At 47.3% G+C, this 21,151-nt stretch overlaps 2 protein-coding genes across 2 annotated transcripts in view; one reads left to right on the top strand and one right to left on the bottom strand.

Annotated features, from left to right (window-relative positions):
- Nucleotides 1–21,151, bottom strand: part of LOC144149273 (uncharacterized) — a 97,020-nt gene that overhangs the window by 39,430 nt on the left and 36,439 nt on the right. Inside the window, exon 8 of the mRNA XM_077680826.1 lies at nucleotides 4,394–4,466. Coding sequence (XP_077536952.1) covers nucleotides 4,394–4,466 — 73 coding nt within the window. The remainder of the gene's footprint in view (nucleotides 1–4,393; nucleotides 4,467–21,151) is intronic.
- On the top strand, nucleotides 17,498–19,752 carry LOC144149132 (zinc finger MYM-type protein 1-like). Its single transcript, XM_077680670.1, has one exon. The coding sequence runs from the start codon at nucleotides 17,511–17,513 to the stop codon at nucleotides 19,041–19,043; it is 1,533 nt and encodes a 510-aa protein (XP_077536796.1). The 5' UTR covers nucleotides 17,498–17,510; the 3' UTR covers nucleotides 19,044–19,752.

Here is a 21,151-nt window from a genome sequence, read left to right as displayed (position 1 = left end):
GTGGCTTACATGAGAAAGGAGTTAATGATGCGATGGCGGGTTGCATTAAAAATTGTCATCTGCACCGCTCACGAGAGCGGCACTCGAATATCCGCCGCAGTGCTAAGCCGAACACATCTGTAGGCGGACCTGTAGGCAGACCGGCCGGCCAGGCGGCTGCTCCCAGCGCGCGTCTTGCCACCCACCGTCTCGATCGTCGCGCGTCGTTCTTTAGCCGCGGTAGCATTTGCACTCGCAGCGCCTGCGTCACATCCACGGTCGCTTTTTAATTAAGCGCCGCACGAGATCAGTACGTGGGGGCATTCGCAGAAACTGCCGTCGATGCGGATTCGACAGTGCTACGGCGCTTCTGCTCTGTGATATCCCTCCGACGGTCACGTGGTCAGCTTTGTTAACTCAAAATCCACAAAATCCATCGTTTCGCGGCACTCGCTGAAACCGAAACTACGACTGGCCGCATTGAAAATGCCTCTAATTAAACAACCGTCGCACGCTGAAGCAAATGAGGTTTCTACAGGTTATAAGAAGGTCACTAGCTACTTATCGCAGCAAAAAAACAAGATGCAAAATTTTTGTGTCAGTGCCCCTTTAAACTAATTGCGAGCTGCGAGGACTCACCACGGATGACTTTGATATTGCTAATAGAAGGCGAAAAAGGCCGCAGTAGGGCATGCGGCTGTGGGCCCGACTATCAACCACGACAAAGCTGCGTGTTGGGCGTGTAGCCTGGGTGAACTCTCTGTAGCGGCTGTCTTGTAAATATTGTAAATAGACCATCTCGTCCTGTAAATAGATCGCTTCTTCAACAACCATGGTTCCTGTCATCCGTTCGACCGCTCCGTAACATGTTGTTGGAGCTGCTGGGCATCGATCCCCATTGTGTCCCCCGCCTCACCCCGTCTCGATTTCTGAAGCCATCGCTACAAGCCTCTTGAATCACGCCGCCCGCCACAGTCCCGGGGAACCGCGGACATGACCATCCCCAGCCCCGTTTCCCCTGCCAAGGACCCGCCGTGACCTGTCGACGTGACCAGCCGCGATCCAACGAGACGACGATGCCGATCCCCTGCCAACTTCTCCAGCGTGACTCCAAGGGCTTTGGCCGCTGCTTCATTGCATTGGCGGGCATTGCTGTTTTGCGGCCGCTGCTCCTCGAACTCTCCATCATCATGCGTGGCGGTCAGAAGTTTTCCCCTAGTTTTTTCTCTCATTCCCATCCTCACAGCCTCGACCAGGACGGTGTGGCCTCGACCAGGACGGTCGATTTAGACGTGCGTTTATGTTACGAGAAGACGAAAAAGGCTGAAGTGGAACATGCGGCTGTGGGCCCAACGATCAACCACGGCGAAGCTGTGTGAGGAGCGTTCGCCCAGACTGCACGCCCCACACGCAGCTTCGTCGTGGTTGATTGTCGGGCCCACAGCCGCATGCCCTACTGCGGCCTTTTTCGTCTTCTCCTAACAATATTATGAAAAGGCATCTTCTTTCTAAAATACCGTGGACACCACCCAATAACGCACAGCCACTATCTCCGGCGAGAGAAATCAACTGCTTAAAACCCAGAGCCGGTTTTACCGTGACGGAAACCATGGGACTGCCCCTAGATGAGAAATGAAGAATCTCGTGATGCGTTCATGTTTGCTAACACAAAAACCACACTGTCCCAATATACGACCTTTTCGCGTCGATAACCTCCTTTCAGTGCAGAAGCGCAGAGCTCAGGTCAACTGCTTTGCCATCGAAACAAAGCAGCACGTGCCCCTTCTACATGGCACTTCTGTTGATAAACCGGTGTCGCAAATACGATGATGGACTTCCAAGGGAGTACCGGCTTTCCATTTTCAAAAACCTGTATTGCCACTTTCACGGTTCCCGCTTTTTGAGAATATTGTTAGGAGGGGAGGATGCGGTAGAGAAAAACGTATTCACAGAATTCAAACTATTTACAGGAGAAAAAGCTGTGCTGCCGCTAGCATTCAGAACGGATAACCAAAGATGTCGTCCTCTTCTTCCGAGACTACCCTTCACTGATAGCAAGAGAGAGAGAGAATAAACGTCCTTTTTTGATTCTGTGGCAATCCCTCATAAACACATCGTTTGTCACTTGTCTTCTAGTTTGCCCCGTGGCAGCAATCTCTCGTTTCTCCTTGAAAGCTTAAACCTCAAATAGTCTATTGAAGTATAACCGGCCAACACCTGTCTTCCAATCTTCAGTGAAGATATTCGGCGTATTGATTCCCCATCCTTTCGACTCTTCTGTTTATTGTCGGTGCTTAGCATCAAACACAGTTCCACGCAAGCGCCACTACATATACATCAAAATATAATAAATTTTTTAAGAACTTCACAAGGTTTTCTTAATTCGATACAACCAACACCAGGCCGCTTAGCCTGATAGTACAACGTAAGCGGTACTCCATAACCTACCAAACAAACCTCGAGCTGCTATTCACGCATACCGCGATTATTACCACCTTAGCTTTGGCCTCCCCACGTCTACTACCGGAATGGGAAGAGGCCTGTTTTATCGTGTTCCTCAAAGCTGTCTATCCAAGAACTCCAAACAAAATTTATTGCCTAATGTTTGACACCTCAGGATAAAAATAACGGGAAAAATATTGTCCGCTTACGTGAATATTTTGCTGCCAATGTTTTCGAAAGAGGATAATTGTGTGCCGCCCCTGCCCCGTAACTGCCAATCTTGTTTTTCTAGCTTACCTCTTAAGCTTTTCCTCTCACATCTCGCTTCTCCCACGATAAACACGTTGGATCTGTGCTGAAGTCGATTCAATTTTACACTGTTCCGGTGCTCGCGCTCTATCTGTTGTATATTTTCCTTACTACTGGTCTTCTTCGAAGGCCTCCAGGAGTGCTACTACCGCACAGGAGAGCTTTTTGTAATTTTCAGTCAAAACATTTTTAATGCGTCTTCCTCTCACGAAAATCAAGCATTCGGGTAGGTTTAATTAAATAATCACTGTAGATATCACTTATTTATTCATGTTGTTCGTCCAATATGCTTAATGTTTTCTTTTTGCTCAGCATTGTTAACCATTATGAACATTGCCAGTAGATTTAGTAGCTTGGAAATGTTGGCTCTATATAAAGGTCTCGTTCAAGCATTCAACCAGGCGGATGAATTCAGGGAACGCAGACATGCAGACAGACCAAACCTTTCGCGTTCAAGTAGCCCAAGAAACACTATCGCCTTTAAAAATATTCGTCGCCTACCTCAAGTGTCACCTAGAGGGACTAAACCGATTACTCAAACGCTGAACTCAAAAAACACACCATCAATACAAGCATTGCGTGACGATTTAAGCATTCCTGTGAAGATAGTAGTCATAAAAGAGCTGGATAGCGTTCCACAATGTTCAACATCTACCAAACAACACCCGGAGTATATATCCTTGAATAAATAAGACACTTCCTTTCGGACGCGGGTTTGTTCCCAGCGACTGTGGCTGCTTTTTTTTATTGAGGCGAAGGCGAAAAACACCAGTGTGCTGAGATTTCGGCACCCTTGCAGGATCCCCAGGTGGTCGAAATTAACCCGAAGACCTTTATTACAGCCTTCCTCATAGCCCACGTGTAGCCTCTGTGCGTTAAACCCCACAATATTATCATCCACGGATTTTATTTAACCTCGCACTGCACGCCTATGGTATCCGAGAATGAACACCCACATTTCTATGCTTCCTTTATTTCATAAAACGCCCTCTGTTGCAGGCCTTAGTGATATGGGGTCTTCAACGCAAAAATAGGCACGTTCTGAGGCAGTAATCGGAAATACTGATTGCGCACTACCTGTCAATATTTATTTCTGATGTTCTACGGGATTTTTCTTAGACCTGCGCACGACGCTGACTTGATGTTTTTTTAAGAATTTTCCGCAAAAAAATCTTTTCCTCTCTTTTTTTCGCTCTTTTGTATCTCTGTATCCCCCTTCAATTTGCAGCAGCAAGCCCTACCGTTAGTAGGGCGGACCTCTTCAGCTTTCAAAAAAATTTTTGTATGTTCCAGCGAAGGAACCCATATGTTTCACGTATTGCGTGTGTAACTCTGTGTACAGGGTTATAGGAACGTTTATTTACGGCGACGTTGAAGACAGTCGACCAGATTTTGACATCGTTTTGAGTTACGTAATTCAAAATAAGTTCACTTCTGTAATTTTTTTCATGCTGCCACTTCCGTACATTGTTTCAGTACAAATAACATAGTTTCTATGCATTTCTTACCCGTAGGCCTTACAACGACTGCTCTGTAAGCTGGGCCTTATCTTTTGGGCCTCCGTTATCTCATGCCATACTACGCATTCTTCTTTTGTACCAATTAAATCAAACCAAAGCACATCAACACTAAGAGTCAAACAGAACAGTGAAGAAGCACTCACCGTGAACCTCAGTATGAGACAATCTTTTCCAACTAGTTCATCCCCAAGCACAAAAATTTTAAATATGTAGTCTCTGAAAAGTGAAAGCGACATCAGAGAAGTTAGGATCTTTGTGTGATGGGATACCAAAAGCTGCAGAGCCAGCACCAAGCAAAACGTTTCAGTTTGCTTTCCAGGCACAAAACTTTTGAAATATGCCAACACTTTTTTTATTTGCTAATATTACAATGATAACGCTGTCATTCCGGGGTTTCTTTTTTTGCATATTGCACATTGGAGTGCTGCGATGTTAGGAATTAGCTAATCCACGCAGCACTATACATCTACAGCGACTTGTCTCGATGTTTAGTACGGCCATCGATGACCGCGACTCTTTCTGAGGGAAATATTTCCAAATTCAAATGACGGAAACATGGATCAAGCAATATACCGACATTGCAATCCAGAATGGTAAATTATTTTGACCGAAGGAGCTGGAACTTCGACGAGAACAAAAAAAAAGAACGCAGGCCCTACCACTGGCATTTACTTCTTGTGAACGCTGCTAACATCTTACTCAACAATATTCCTTCCCCATGCGTTGAAAAAAATTACAATGATAACGCTGTCATTCCGGGGTTTCTTTTTTTGCATATTGCACATTGGAGTGCTGCGATGTTAGGAATTAGCTAATCCACGCAGCACTATACATCTACAGCGACTTGTCTCGATGTTTAGTACGGCTATCGATGACCGCGACTCTTTCTGAGGGAAATATTTCCGAATGCAAATGACAGAAACATGGATCAAGTAATCTACCGACATTGCAATCCAGAATGGTGAATTATTTTGACCGAAGCAGCTGGAACTTCGACGATAACAAATAAAAAAGAATGCAGGCCCTACCACTGTCATTTACTTCTTGTGAACGCTGCTAACATCCTACTCAACAATATTCCTTCCTCATGCGTTGAAAAAAATTGTTCTTCGAGTAAAGTATGTATGCGGGAAAATAATTACCTGCACGAACATAACCTGTATTTCAAAAAAGTTGAGCACATCGCCATGTTATGTACTCTCGTATGAGTTTTTATGTTGTCGTTTCGGGCTCGCCTAAACTGAGAAAAAATACTATTGCCATGTAACTCGGAAGTACACTTCGGGCCAGGAAACAGACTCTAAGCGGAAAAGTAACATGCCATCACTGAAGCGGGGTTCAGGGGTGGAATAATCCGTTTTTACCTTGTTCATGTCTGTTTCAAGTGAGCCCTAATTGTCTGGAACCATAGGAAAAGATGTGACGCACCACAGCCATTGACCAAAGGCCCCGCAGGAGACACTACCTTACGACTGAAACGGACGCGACATGGACAGTTTCCACACGGACACAACTCATAATTCCGCCCCACGTGGTCTTATAATCGAACAGATTCAGGAGAAATCCCCAATGTGAAGTAAGTTACTGGGAAGGAAAATTTGACATCGACCTCAATGCAGCCATGCGGCTACAACGGAAAGCTGTACAGCTTTTTAAGTAACTTCGCCGAGGAAGAAAATTCGTGCTGGCCCAGGATTTGAACCAGCGATCACCGCTTCACCGCTTAACCACAGCTTAATCGTTTATAATACTGTTTCTTCGATAAGACGTTAAAAGGGGCGATTCACTTCAGCGGTGCATCATGGGACAACTCGATGTTCTTAGGTGTAGCAAAGAGCGTCCGAATAACGTTAGCATTACCGCGATGACAAAGGTTCGTATGCCTGCGCTTTGCCGGTGAGGAGCCTATGAAAAAAAATTACACCATCTTCCCGTAGGGGAACCCTGAATAGTATGCGCAGCAGCCATGGGGTCAACTGAAGTTCCCATTAGATTTCAGTTCGTCGTTTCCGTTGACGTTCAGGTTCGCGTGCCTTCGTTATATCAGTAGTTTCTGGACGTAGTTTGAATGAAGGAAGGACATAAGGCGCGTTCGTAGCACATGCTCCCGTCTCGGCTTGTAGCGCAGTGGGAAGAGCACCATATTTCTTTTTATAGTGGACTGCGCTGACGCCAGCCCAAACGCTGACGGGGCTGAAGAGAGACCCATGCGCAGTAGAGTGCGGATGACGGACAACGACAACGAGGGAGGGAGTGACACAGCCCCGAGCATGAGATGCTTCGCATTTAAAACTTTGGAAACATTTTCTTCGTCGCCTTAACCGAAGATTTTCTTCCAGTTGTCTTTGCATCCTGTTGTTCCAAACCACATACCCGCGTTAATACTGAGCCTCTTCAGCAGATTTCCACGTTTTAAACAACAAATAAAAGAACATTTCCAAAGCACAATGCAAAAAAGAACCTGAAATGACTGATACCCTCTTACCGCAAGACGTCGTTGAGACTTAAAATGCTCGAATGAATGTATTCTGTGAGCGGGCACTGTGAGTGGGTGAAGAAAGTAGAATGCAACAAACACGAAAGCTTTCATATCTCGAAACAGCTCGATTCGATACCGCCTTGCTAAATATACAGCGTACACATGTGTCACGGGAGAATAATTGGGAATGTGGCTCAGGTCGACGGCCTTCGAGATTTTCGTACCAAGATCCTCCATCTTCCGCAAAGGTGTGTCATGCGTGGGTATCGGGCAGGGGACTTACGCCGCAAACTACTGCTCTTGTTTTTATTTCTTCTGCTGTTCTCAAAAAATGATCATTACAGCTTTGCTGCTAGGAGACCGCATTAAGCAATTGCCGCCTTTTAGACTTTTCAAGTAAAGCATAAATAAAAAAAATGCGTTGACGGTTACTGTACATACTTCATGATGCGAAAATTTTCGACAGCGCGGACTGCAGTCTTCTCCGTCACGGCGGGTATCTGCTATGGCTCAGGAAGTGATCACGTGATCAGCGAAAGCACGGCCGTGCGCGCTACCCTGCCGTTACTCGGAGCGCTTTGCTGCCGCCGAGCATGTTGTGGAAAATCCGGTTTGAACCTCATACGCAAATTCCATGTGGTTCGGATGAAACACTAACGAAGGATGAGCTTTTGCTGACAGTGTCAGGAGGAGGGCGCTTTTCGGCGCCGACGCATGGCGAAAATGTGAAGGGAAGGCAGTGAGACATACTGAGCTGTGGCGACGGTCTGGGAGATTACGCCTTCACAACACGTGCCGCCCTCCCCATCACGCTTTCTTCAGGCGCGGCTCCTTGGTCTTCTTTTGCGTGGGGGGTCTCGTTCGCTCGCTCGCTTGCGCGGACACCGCATTCGCTTTGGCCGCCGCAGCCGCCGCCGCCGCGGCAAATGCCGCCAAACACTTGTACCGGCTGCCAAAGTGCTGCACACTCAAATTACTGAATATTACTATACTCCCTAATGCGAAATTTGTGCCCAGCGAGAACTGCAGTCATCTCAGTCACGACGCGTATACCTGCTGTGTCTCAGAGCGTCATAGCGTGATTAGCGAGCGCACTCCTGCGCGCGCTACTCTGTCGTTATCTCCTTGCGCGTCGCTCTCCTCTCTCCCCCCCCCCCCCCCCCTTCCGATCATGTTGTGTACGAACCTGGTTTCAACCTCCCGCGCGAATCTCACATGGTTCAGATGAGCCACGCAGAAAATACGATGCCAAAAGACCACGTGGAGCACGCGGCGGGTGCTGGGCTTCTGCTCGGCTGCGCTGCACTCCCTCTCACACTTTCCGCGCGCTTTCTTCCTCCATTTTCTTAAGTGCAATGCACTTCTTAAAGGGACACTGAAGTGAATTTGTCAAGCTCCCGTTTTTGCTTGCACTGCGTAGACTGGCTCAAATTAGCACACTTTTCATCGTTTATCCGGTTGACAAATCGGTAATTATTTTACAAAGCGCGAAACAAGAAAAACTACCATGCGCAGTTTGCGGCGGCCGCACCAACTAAGGCTGTGACGTTGGGAGGAGGGGCGCCGTGATTGGACGATGCCAAAGGTTAGCAATCAAACAAGTTTCGGTTTCGGTTTCGGTTCTGTAAAACATAACCAATGGCGTTGTTGGATGGGCATTCTCAATATCTCAGTAATCATCGTACCGCGCTTCTGCCATGTTGTCGGCTGTAAAATTCACAAGATAAGCATCCTAGGAGGGCTTGTAGTCGTAGCATTCACTAGCCGAGAGCTACGCAGTGCATGAACGCCCTCCGCGTACCCGCAGACGCCCAAATGTCATGCGCTTTTCCCCATATTTGGAGCTTGCCTCCCTCCTGCCTGTATCGTAAAAAGCGTGTTCGCACCAGGCCAAGGGTCTGTTCATTCTGGCCTGTGCCCACTGCCTGCAAGCAGTCGGTGCTTATGGCAACAGCACGCCAACGAGAACTCGCTAGCGCGCCAGTGCCAGCCTGCGCGCGTTTTGTGAACTAGTTCGTGTAGCCATGAACGTCGCGGCACAAAAAAAGGTGAACTCAATATAGAAAACATCGGCGGTAAACAAAAAAGTTAACTTACAAAAAAAAGCACGTACCCGCGGGGATTCGAACTCGTGACTTGCCAAACACTTGCGGTGACATACCAAGCGCCCCGGACCACTGTTCCACAGAGCGGGATGCGAAGGCTTTGCTAATATAGGGTATATATTGTACAACCGGTTTACACTTTTATTTAGTTTTGGCATTTCAAGCAGCTTAGGTGGCTATTTGTTGTACTGCGCTCGTGCAGTAAGCATTGCCCGAGTTTCCGCAGTAGCTCACGTCTAGCAATTGCATTTCGTAGACGGAAAAGCGTTCGCAGATGCGTAGTCGTGCTGCTGACCGCTGTGCTTGTTCGCCCAGCGCAAAAAAGTGCTTCCCGCGCCCTATTTTTACGCTGTACGGTAAAAATATCAGTTGATTTTATTTCCTTAGTACCTATATTGACTTCCCTGACTCTTCTCCCGCCTTCAAGATGCCTTATATTTTCCTACTGGCGTACCAGTCAGCGAAGCGTCGCATGTGCGCTTGTGAAGCGCTTGTGTGAAGCGACCTTGACTTGGAGCTAGATACAGTGTACAAACAAACCAAGTAAAGAAAGGCACAATATTCTTCCATTCACAAACGTGTCCTGGCTTCGTTTCAACTAAGCGAACGAATTGCGACCAAGCAATTTTTTTTAACCTCCTTGATTGCGACGACCCGCCGGCGGCCGGCGGACGAAACGCTGGGCCGACTGACTCTGTCTGAAGGCCGGGGAGCCGTGCAGTAGCGCAGCCAATTGCCAGCTCATCTCCTCCTGACGTCACACGAAAACGCCACAGAAAATGGGCGAGCGTAAAGAGAGGAGGACAGCATTTTCGAATTAATTTTTCTACTAAATAAAATCGCGTAAACGCGCCTAGAGTGGTCGAAACATATCCTGGGGACTCCGGACTACAATTTGCGCTAGTAATCCCGCAATGTTTACATATCACTTCAGTGTCCCTTTAAGCGACCCTGAATCACGCGTCCACCGGCGTTGTCCGCGCTCCTCACAGGTGTTATCGCGCGCGCCTCCTCGCCCCTAGCAACGGCGCGGAGCGGAGGGGAGCGTGCGCATAGCAACGGCGCGCGCGTGTAGTAACGGAGCGCGCCACGTGATGGCGCGCGGTTAGCGGGACCGGACTGCGCATGCGCGCGCGGGGAGTGCGAGGAGGTTGCCCCTCAGCGGAGGGAAAGAGCGGGCATGGCGAAGGCAGGCCGCGCGGAACTAATCCACCCCACCGTGACGAATTTGCTCTCCCCAGTCGCGCTCCCCTACCCGCCGCCGTAGCGTTAGCGGACGGAGCACGCTATGCTAAAACTCTATGGCGCGGGCCGGCGCGCGGGCAGCCGCGGCGGGCTCGCGGCGGTGCTCTCCTGCGGGCGCTGCTCTCCTCCTTCTCTCTCCTCGCAGTGACTGCTAGCGTTGGCGCGCCTCGTACACTGTACATACTCTTTCTACTGCTCGACTCAGGGACGCCGGAACCGGGGGGGCAAGGGGGGCCAGAGCCCCCCCAAGCATTTTTATGTCAGGGCTCGGCCCCCCCTACTTCCTGCCTCATTGACATTTTTTTGCGCAACTTACGGTGTCCAAGTTTCTATAAATTTGGCTCCATCACTGACGTGAGAGTAGCCAATTTTGCGTTGATAATACTCGCAAAACGTGACAGCTGCAGCCACGGATTACCGAACCGACACGCTGACACTGGTCTGCGTGGCTGCAACTTGCGCTGAGGTAAAAAAAAGCGGGCGCTATTTTCTCGTCTCCCTAGGCCTGCAGTCTCAGACGTTTCTTGTGCGGGGTTACAATAGGTATTGTACTGACTCAGCATCGCGACGTGGAATAATTGCCACCACCACCACTACCAACAACATCATCATCATCATCATCATCGGCCTATTTAGGTCCACTGCAGGACGAAGGCTTCTCCCATTGACTTCCATCCGCTCCTGTCCTGCGCTGTTCGAGTCCATTCTTTGCTTCCGAACTTTCGTATTTCGTCCCTCCATCGAGTTACCGGCCTTCCCCTCCTTCTGGTCCCGTCTCTCGGTAGCCACTCAGTTACCCTGGTGGTCCACCGGTTGTCATTTCGTCTCATTACATGGCCTGCCCAAGTCCATTTCTTCTTATTTTGAATTATGATATCTTCTACTCGAGCGTGTTCCCTGATCCAGGAGGCTTCGTTTCCTGTCCCTAAGTGTTACTCCTATCATTATTCGTTCCATGGCTCGTTGAGCCGACCTAAGTTTTCTTTCCAATTGTTTAGTAAGGCGCCAAGTTTCCGCCCCATATGTCAACACCGGTAGTACGCATTGGTTGTATACTATTCTTTTTAGTGATAGAGGTAGCTTAATTTTGAATATTTGGGGGTGCTTGCCGAATGCATCCCGTCCCATTCCTATCTGGGCCAGATTTCTTTCTCGTGGTTAGGGTCAGCACTGACAACCTGTCCAAGATGGATATAATCTTCTACTTCTTCTAGTATTTCGGTACCTAGGCGGAAGAGAGTGCTTCCAGCATGTTTATTTAGCATTACTTTAGACGTATTCATGTTTATCTTTAATCCGATGGCCCAGCTTTCTGACTAGGTCTTGAAGCATTTTTTACAGGTGTTCTGCAGTCTCACTGAACAAGACTATGTCGTCCGCAAACCTCAAATGGCTCAAGAATTCTCCGTTTGCCCGTAATCCCACCTCTTCCCAGTTAAGCTTCCTAAATATATTTTCCAGACATGCTGTGAACAATTTTGGTGCTCCCTTTCTGATCGTAAACTTTTCGCTTTTCGTGTGGAGGATTTTCCTGCCCGTACACCCCTTATATATGTCGTCTAGGAGTCTTATGTAAGTCTCCTCGATTCCCTGGTCTTTTAATGCTTCCAGCACTGCTGCGGTGTCTAGCGAATCGAACGCTTTTTCATAGTCTATGAATGCCATGTGAAGGGGTTTATTATACTCCGCTGATTTTTCAATTGCTTCATTGATGACATGGATGTGATCTGTCGTCCTTTTCTAAAGCCGGCTTGTTCCCTCGGTTGTTGGAAATCTAGGCTGTCGCTTATGCGGTTAACTATTACCTTGGTAAACAACCAACACACCACCGAGAGGAGGCTGATCTCCCTTCTTGTGGATAAGAACCCCCCCCCCCCCCCCCGTAGGTGCGCTGCGCCACTGCTAATGGTGCTTTACATTACCTGCTTGTAGGGAGGCGGCGGCAGCAAAGAGACGAGTGCATTGAACCTTCGGGTCGGGTTATAACTATGCGAACTGACCCCTTCTTCTGGCGGCTTTTCTGTTTTAATCCGGTATTCAAATCCATCCACGCTCTTTCTCCGTATTTTTCCACGAACAAGCGCCCTCCCGTTCCCCAACGGCGTGTCGAGGGAAAACATGAAGTACAATGGCTAATTGTGTCTTACTTTACCTGCCAGTGGCGAGGCTGCGGTAGCGCAGACACAGGCGGCGGCAGCAGAGAGACGAGACGAGCCGTTTGAACCTTTGGGTCGCGAACTGACCCCTTCTTCTGGCGGCTTTTCTGTTTTAATCGGGTATTTAAATCCATCCGGGCTCTTTCTCTGTATTTTTCCACGAAGAAGCACTCACCGTTCCCCATCGGCGTGTTGCGGGAAACGCATGAAATACAATAGCTAATGGTGTCTTACTTTAACTGCCAGTGGCGAGGTTACGGTAGCGCAGACACAGGAGGCGGCAACAAAGAGACGATAATTGCCTGGTGGGGTCATTCTCCCCGCGCGAGAAAGCGGCAGAGGGGCGCGCAGCTCCAAGTCAGTCTGGTCGGAAAAGGGGATTGACTCGTCACGCCGTGGCGGGGGAAGCAAGGCTTGAGAGTGAGTGGAGGAGACAAACTAGAAACGACTGCTATTGATCCTTCAGGAGTGCTACCGAGGCTGAAAGGCGACGCCGAGCTTTTTCTGTCTTATCAGGAATGCTTGTCAGTAAGTGACGGCGGCAAGCGAGGTACACCAGCTTTTGATGGGTGAAACTGAAGAGAAACCGGCGAGCAGGATTTCGTATTTGTGTTGCACCGGAAGGGGCGACGGAGCGGGCAATGTTACCATGCACCAGAAGCCGAGGCGGCAGACAGACGACCATTCTTGCGATGGATGACCATAGCTCTCGAAAGTACGGAGAATTCGGCGCGTCATCGTAAAAGCCACGTGGAAGACCTTAGGTTAACGCACCCACCGGCATGTGTGGTGGTTTGGCGGCAAGATAAGCCGCCAAACGATGCCGCGCCGCCGTGCAGAAGCGCCAACAACAGTTGTTCTGTGCCACCCGTTTCTCCCCTCTATTCCACGTCTTTGTCGAAACCGCAGGAGCGTTCTGTGTACATTATAGGTGTGCAGTCCTCACGTTCGTGCACGGCGTGTTAGCTCTCTGAAATGGGGAGGAACGGAGTGTTTCTATGTAAAACGCGTATGGCGGCACTTTAGCTCAACGCATCCAGCGGCATGCGTATTGTGGCGGCGGAAGGGCTCGCACGTGGGCCAGGTCCTTTAGCTTTAAAGAATAGCGCGAAAATAGCGCGAACGATGCCGCGGCGGCGTTGAACATCCTGTAAGGTGCTGCAGTGTGTCCTCCCCTTCCTCACCTATTTCCTGCGTTTTTTTCTAACCGGCAAGGGCATTGAGCGTAAGTTTGTTGTGGGTATGCAGTCTTGCAGTGCGCCCAAGGCGTGTCCCTCTTTTGAGGGTGGTGCAGCAGAGAGGGGACCTGTCACTTTTCCGATGGGACAGCATTGTTTGCGGAGACTTTCTGACGTTGGAAAGTTGGAAACCACGAAACGATGGGCAGATTAAAAGGCCCTGCGGCGGGTCACAAGGTGTTTAATAAGCAAGTTCAGCTTGTGCGAAGCTGCACTAGTCCTTCGCACAGGAGGCACGACGGCGACCGGCCCTACTACCGGACCGGCAGACTGCGCTCGCTACGGTATGTACCGTCCTTTACAATTATTATCAGTTCGGTAGGCCTGTTTAGTCTTCCTTTTTTGGACATAGACAATCAGTCACTTATACACGCTACGCTACAAATTCACTAGGCCCGTTGGCGCAGTTTGTGAGCAAAATAGTCGTCATTTTCCATTTAGGCGTTGGAAAAGACGTTCTTATGAATTTATCCACATGTTGCCCTTAATTCTTGAGACGCGACAGCCTGTTCTGATCTTATGTTCTACTTCCTCCAATCAGCATGTAACGGCTTTGGCAGTACTTTTAGACCGAGTTTACTACATAAAGATCGGTGAGATACTGTAGGCTTTCAGAAGCAAGATGCATCCGCGCTAATACTTGATGGACGTGAACGGAGAACGAAAAGAAGTTATGATATAAAGTTCTCATTAAAGAGCATTGCTGGTACCCGGTAAGAAAGTCGAACGTTATTTAGCTAGGTCATGAATTTTACTTGATGTTTGTTTTTATTTCTTTTGACGATTTGATATTTACGCTTGATGTAGAAAAAGAAGACTGTTTCCTTTTGATCGTAAATCTTGATCGTAATCTTCTTGCACATGAACTGGAATTCTATGCTATTCGAGGTATGGCTTTCAGCCTTATTACATTATAATTTAGTCATCGTTCCCAGTTTGTGACAATAATACAATTGCAAGTCGGATATTCAGGAAACATGTTCTGGTGTTCCCCAGGGCAGTATTCTAGGACTGCTCTTATTTCATATTTATATTAATGACATTGTGCAGATAGACCCGTCAGTGAAGTTCGTAATTTACGCCGACGACACGAGTTTGTTTATCGCAGAAGAGGCTAGCGAGAGATTACTCCAACGAGGTAATGAGGTCGTTGAAAAATTAGCCGTATGGGCTTGTTGCAGTGGGTTCAAGAATAACACTGAAAAATCTAAGGCAGTTATTTTTGGTGCAAAAGGTGAATATGTCAATAAAAACCAATATTTAGTTTTAAATGCGTGTCCTGTAGAGATTGTAGCCAGCTTTAAAAATCTTAGGAGTAGTTTGGGAACACATGCTTTGGGAATTGCACGTTGACCAAGTTGTCAACAAACTGTCGAGAGTAACGAGATTGCTTTACAAAAATAGTGACCTATTGCGGACGAATACAAAGCTACTCATTTATTATTGGCTGTTCCTGTCGTACTTAAACTGTTGTTTTCTTGTTTGGGGCCCAACAACGGTTACAAATATTCCTACAATATCTAGGTGCAAAATAAAGCTGTTCGATTTATACCCAACGTTGCAGCAGACAAGCCAACTAGATCTTTGTTCAAATAGTTTGGTTTAGTCAACACGAACAATTACTATAATTACCGTTTATGGAAGGCGTGGGTTGCTGAAAGAATAAGGGAAACGTTTTCTATTTGTACTATGTCCAACCTAACCGTTAAAGAGCATTCCTACAACACGAGACGACCTGATTATTAGACTCTCCGTCCCACTAGAACAAATTATGACGACCACTTGATGCAAAACATTGTCCCGAAACTTTGGATGAGCAGTGGAAATCGACTTACATTCAAAGATGGGCTTGATTTGTATGTATAGCGTAGTGTTTGAGCGCCATTGTCGCTAATGTAGCGTTTGTTTTTAACTTTACCACCTTTCTTATTTTTTTCCGTTTCCATTGTTTGCCAGTTGTACATCTCCCATGCAAGTGTTGTATAGGTGTTTGTAGCATGCAAATTTTGGTTTTTCTCTGATGTGAATAGCTTTGCTTGAATTATTTATGATTTCACTGTTGTACGCCATTTTCTTTTCTCCGAGTGGGAGAACTTTAACAGTTTGGTTTGTCACCGAAGCATCCCGTGATTTTCTCACATATGTGTTTTTATGTTAATGTTTTTAATACGTTTTCTCATGTGGTATTACAACTATGTAGCTGCTGACCTCGTAATCGGGCGGGGGGAGGGGAGCAATGTCAAGCTACGAATGTTTCTATTTGCAAACATTAAATAACGTTTCTATGTCGACGTCTATGACAGCCACCACTTGGGGGGTCTCGGGGCCTTTGGGCTGTCTTTCAGATTTTTTTAAATAGGCCATAAAATATCCCGAACCCGAATTACCGAATTAAAAATACTTCCTAGCTCTCATATTATAACAGCCACATGCTGCTCGACATTTCCTAATACAAATGCAATTTAAGTTCCCATTATTCAAATTGATATAGCCCTCGGATTACGGATCACCGCTTTTCTATACAATAAAATATTTGGCCTCTATATTTTCTTTCGTACTGGTCACAAACTGTTCAAAACAGAAAAAGAAACAGGACAGAGGTCTATCAACGCTGAGTTTTGTCCAGCTCGATCCATGTTGCACTGTTAGTGCAACAAAACCAAACGAACTGGGGCATTGATCATGCCGACGTGTGTTAGGTGTGGGCAGCGTCAACTAACGGCTCTTTTATTTGATCCCAGCCCTCACGCAATGCCCGGCTCCCAAAGAAAGATCAGTGGTTTCTTTCTACCAGCTCCAAAGCGCGCATGCCTTGGAAGCAGAGATTGTCAAGGTATAATAACGCACAGATTTTTGTATATAATCACGAGTTCTGTTTGTGTGAATGCCTCCGTTCAACAATTCTCTTTGCTTCTACGCTTTTCTCTGTCGCTACCAGATATTTCTTCTGAAAGACCCGGCCTACAGTGTCATCGCGCAGAGCAAGGCACAGGCCATGATGGTAATAATTGATATTTCATTGATACATTTTTGCATTTTAAAAGTGGCATTTTGAGACAGTTAAGGACGGTGCGAATTTTGCAGAAATTGGTCCATCCCGTACCGACAACACGAACGCCGTTGTTGCACAACCATTACCTGACAACAGCGCCCGTCCTCCGGACCTGTCACCACTGTCGACTGATTGCTCAGCGGGTAAGTAGTTTCAGTATATCCAAATTAAGGTCATGCCTATCGGTTATGCCAATAATACTTTTTTGTTAGACATAGGCTAGGGAAAATAGTGTAAACTTGATTTAAAAACCGAATAGGAACAGAAGAAGCAATGAATGCCTTTTATTTCATTTGTACAAGCCCAAACATTGCGGCCTGCTAGCCGGACGGAAGAAGCAACCAGCTCGGACGAAATGAGCAATCTGCAATCGCTCGCCTTCAAGAATTCGAGAGAGAGTTTAAGCGAGGACGAGTCAGCGCTGAACGACCATCCGTCACTTCCGGCAAAAAACTACAGGTTCCCAAAAAACCAAGGAGGTAGATCATGTCAACGTGGCTGGTTTGAGCGATTTTCTTGGCTGTCCTACCAAAGCAAGAGCGACTTAGTCTTTTGTCAAGTGTGCCGTCGACATTTCAAGAAAAAAGGGGACAACACTAGAAATGTGGAGCGAGCTTTTGTTAAGACTGGTTTTAACAACTGGAAAAAGGCTATCGAAAGGTTCAAATCGCACGAAAAGAGCCAATTTCACGTTGACTCCGTGAGCATAAACTTGTCATACCAGAGAGGCATTCCTGTTTTGAGTCTCCTTTCGCAGCAATGCAACAAACATCAGGAGGATGCCAGGGCAGTACTTCGCGTCATAGTTAGCTCTGTGCGCTATCTCTGCCGCACAGGGCAAGCTCTTAGAGGACAAGGTAAACTGGATGGAAATTTTCTCGATTTGCTTCATGAGAGATCAGAGGATGTCCCGGTCCTTAAGACGTGGATGGCTAAGAGGGACAAATGGGTGAGCGGGGACGTGCCGAATGAGCTTATAGAAATTATGGCGCATACCGTACAGCGAGAGATTGTGGAGGACGTGAAATCCAGCCCGTTCTACGGTATCATCGCTGATGGAACAACGGATGTGAATGGTGACGAGCAGTTCACCTTTTGCGTGCGGTGGGTGCAGAGCAAGACCCTTGAGCTTCGGGAAGAGTATATTGGCATGTACAACGCGCCCGACAGCAGAGCTGAAACTCTATACTCTGCCATCAAGGACATGCTTTTGCGCCTGGGCCTAGACTTTCACTGCGTCCGTGGCCACTGCTTTGATGGGGCGGCAAATATGTCCGGTCGTTTTTCGGGTGTACAAAAAAGAATTAGCGATTGCGAACCGCGTTCTTTGTATGTCCACTGCAGTAATCACTGTTTAGATCTTGTACTGCAGGAAGCTAGCAGGAGCTGCGACATAATTGGAGACGCTCTTAGCACTGTTAAAGATATTTCCAACGTAATCCTCGACTCCAAAAAGCGCAAAAGTGCTTACGCCAACATAGTAGTTTCTACAGGGGGCGAAGTAGATTTGGAGAACGGTTCCAGGCCAAACAATTTACTGCCGCTTTGCCCTACGCGATGGACCGTTAGAGTTAAGTCCATGCAAAGGTTTCTTGACAACTACGCTAGGGTACAGGAGACGCTCAAGGAGCTTTTGGAGACACCAGGTTCAGTGACAGATGGCAGCAAGGCCATTTTCAGGGGTTACTACACCCTTTTGCAGAAATTTGAAACGTTGTTAGGGATCAACATTTCCATAGCTTTTTTCGGCCCTTGTGAAGAATTGGCAAGGGCTTTCCAGAGCTCAACATGTCGAGCGGCGGGTGCAAAAGAGGCTGCAGAGGCTCTCCGCGAGGCGATCTCTCGGCTGCGCTCTGATGCCGCGTTTGAGGAGCTGTGGCAGCACACGAGCACAACTGCAGCACGCCTATGCCTGAAAGAGCCTCGAGTGTCCAGGCCGGCAAAACCGCCTAGGCGGTACGAGGCGACTGACAGGCCTGTTCAGCCAGTTACACTCGACGTTAAAGCAGCACTGCGCAAGGAGTATTTCGCTGCTGCCGATCGGATTATGAATGAAACGCAACGGCGTTTTGAGCAGCCGGGCATGTTACAGCTCGTAAAACTGGAAGGCATTTTAGCCAGCGCTGCAAGGGGAACTCAGTTCACAGCTGATGGGCTAAAGGCGTCTTTGGGAGTGCATGCAGTAGATTTTGACCTGTGCAGACTCTCGGCGCAGTTTCTGCTTCTACCAACTCTTCTACGCGATGCCGATTCCACCACATCCCTGGGCATTTTGAAGATGCTGCAAAGCAAACCGGAAAACATTCGCGAGCTAATGGACCAGGTCGTGCGGTATGTTCAGCTTTTGCTGTCCATACCTGCATCGGTCGCTTCTGGGGAGCGCTCTTTTAGTGCTCTGCGCCGAGTAAAAACTTATTTGCGCAACCGAATGACCCAGAAGAGGTTGTCGCATCTTCTGATTTTGAACATTCATAAGGAAAGAACGGCGGCCCTCAGGTTAGAGGACATCATCAAATAATTTGTGACCAGAACAGCGGAGCGAGTAGCAACCTTTGGTCCCGTCTAGCTGTCCGAAATGCCTGCTGCTTTTGTGCATTTTTGACATTCATGTACAGTCATGGTCACATGAAGTGCGAACACAAAATTATGAACAAGAACACGCAAAATTGAAAAATGCTGTTCTTGGAGGTCCAAAAATGGCGCACTGTTGGTATATTTTGAAAGCCACATTTTCCATCTTCGTTATTGTTATTAGGCCACACATCAATGTGACTTGCATGGAGAGAAATCGCGCTATTTATGTGTTCTGGTTTATATTATCCTGGTCGCGTTTCACTTGTCCGTGACTATACATACATGTATTATAGCGTGCTTGTTCGTATTGTTGCATTTCCATTATTTTTACGTCATGTTTTTATATGCGTCAATATACAAATAGAAACAGACCTAACTTTACAGGATGGCATCAAAGAACTTTGGAGATAGCAGCAACCTTTGGTTCCACCTAAGCCCCTATAGCAATAACACCACTGACTGATAAGTGTGATGCTTGTGTGCAATATTTCCAATTGTATGTATGTATTATAGCGTGGCTGTTTGTACTGTGGTATTGCAATTTTTGTATTTGTATTACGCTTGTTTTCTGCGCCATTGTATAAACGTACCAAACATTCTGTTGCTTAAATAATATGTCAAATGCGAATAAATATGTGGTCACTGAAAATTCACTCTATTTTCTGCTTAATAGTACGCGGCCTATCTTGACTAAGATGGCCACTCGCAACACATTCTCTTTCTTCCCCCTTCCCCATCCCGTTTATTTTTTATTCAATGAACGTATAATAAGCACAATTTAAAGTTAAGAATAACCAGTGGGTAAAAAAAGATTTTTGCACGTGGTTAATAGAAAAGAAGTCGATTTTTTTTCTTTCTAGCGAAACTCTGATTTTAATCGCGTAAAAATTTCGAAGTACATAAAAAAATAAAAAAATTGCTTCAGCCCCCCCACTGAAAATATAGTTCCGGCGTCACTGCCTCGACTCTTTAATCCACAAATTAACAACCGTGCATTCGCACTTCACTTACACACTCTCCCCCTCGGGGAAGTGCGGGGGAATTTTTTCTGCCTTCGATCGCTCGGTTACGGCAGCGTCGTCACCTCCAAACCGCTATAGCAGGTGCCAAAGTGATGCGCACAAAAATGGCACACTGGGCTTATACGTCAAAAATGACGTATACCAAAGATTTACACTTATACTTGTACGCTGACTTCATAACTTGCATCTTTTTAAGTCAGCGTACTGGCGTCCTCAGAAACGTTACGCGGAAAGGTCATAACAATGGGATTCACGTCTACCGTAACATTCCATATTCAACGACAATGCTGTGCTGACATCCGGACTTCAAGCGTTTCAGCTCTATCAGCCGTGCCGTTCGTTGCTTCTGAACGTGGTTTTCAGGACGCTCATCATTTTTCATGGCCACTTGCCTCACGTCTTCGAGCCGAAATACATTCGCGGCTTGCACCACGTTTCGCTTTGTAGCGAAGACGAACATGTTCCGCGAGACGCTTCTTTCTGGCCTGCTTGTTCTGCTTACGTGAGCAGAACGCAGTTGACACGCCACCTCAAAGCGCACAGCACGTGCCATTTGCACTAATTGCGAACCACTCTCACGGCACCGCCAGTTACGATACGCGAAGGCCAGCGCCATCTTGTAGCGTAAGCAAGCGTGCGGTGCGTGTACGCAAGATCACAGCAGCAGCAGCACCCGGAAAGTAGGGAGGAGAGGCAAAAGAAGACTGGTGTCCAAATATAAAAAAAACAGTACTGCTACCACCCAATTGATCTTTTGTTTCAGTGAGGGGCTAGGAAAGCTGCGAGCATGACTTGGCCAGCTCCTCTTGAATTTCCTGGTGGTAGTCTGGTAGTAGCAATCCTTTAGATCCTCGAAACTTCAACGAGTCTCCTTTGTCGAGCATTGGCAGGCAATATTAAATTTAGGCTGCAATACGTCTGGAATCCTTATACCGAGGTGATTTATCGAAACAAAATTCTCCTTTAGTTTTCTCCGAGGGCCTTAGCTTAACGGTTGAGGGAAAATGTCGGCGTCTTATAACTGCAGCCA

Source organism: Haemaphysalis longicornis, unplaced genomic scaffold (assembly GCF_048455015.1).
Source record: "Haemaphysalis longicornis isolate Haplotype H1 unplaced genomic scaffold, Haemaphysalis longicornis Haplotype H1 scaffold_8, whole genome shotgun sequence".
NCBI lineage: Eukaryota > Metazoa > Arthropoda > Arachnida > Ixodida > Ixodidae > Haemaphysalis > Haemaphysalis longicornis.
Note: the sequence above shows the minus strand (reverse complement) of the source record. Positions and strands in the feature narration are given on the sequence as shown.

Coding starts and splice junctions, on each gene's coding strand:
- LOC144149132 (XM_077680670.1), top strand. CDS start 17,511: ATGGCGCATACCGTACAGCGAGAGATTGTGGAGGACGTGAAATCCAGC.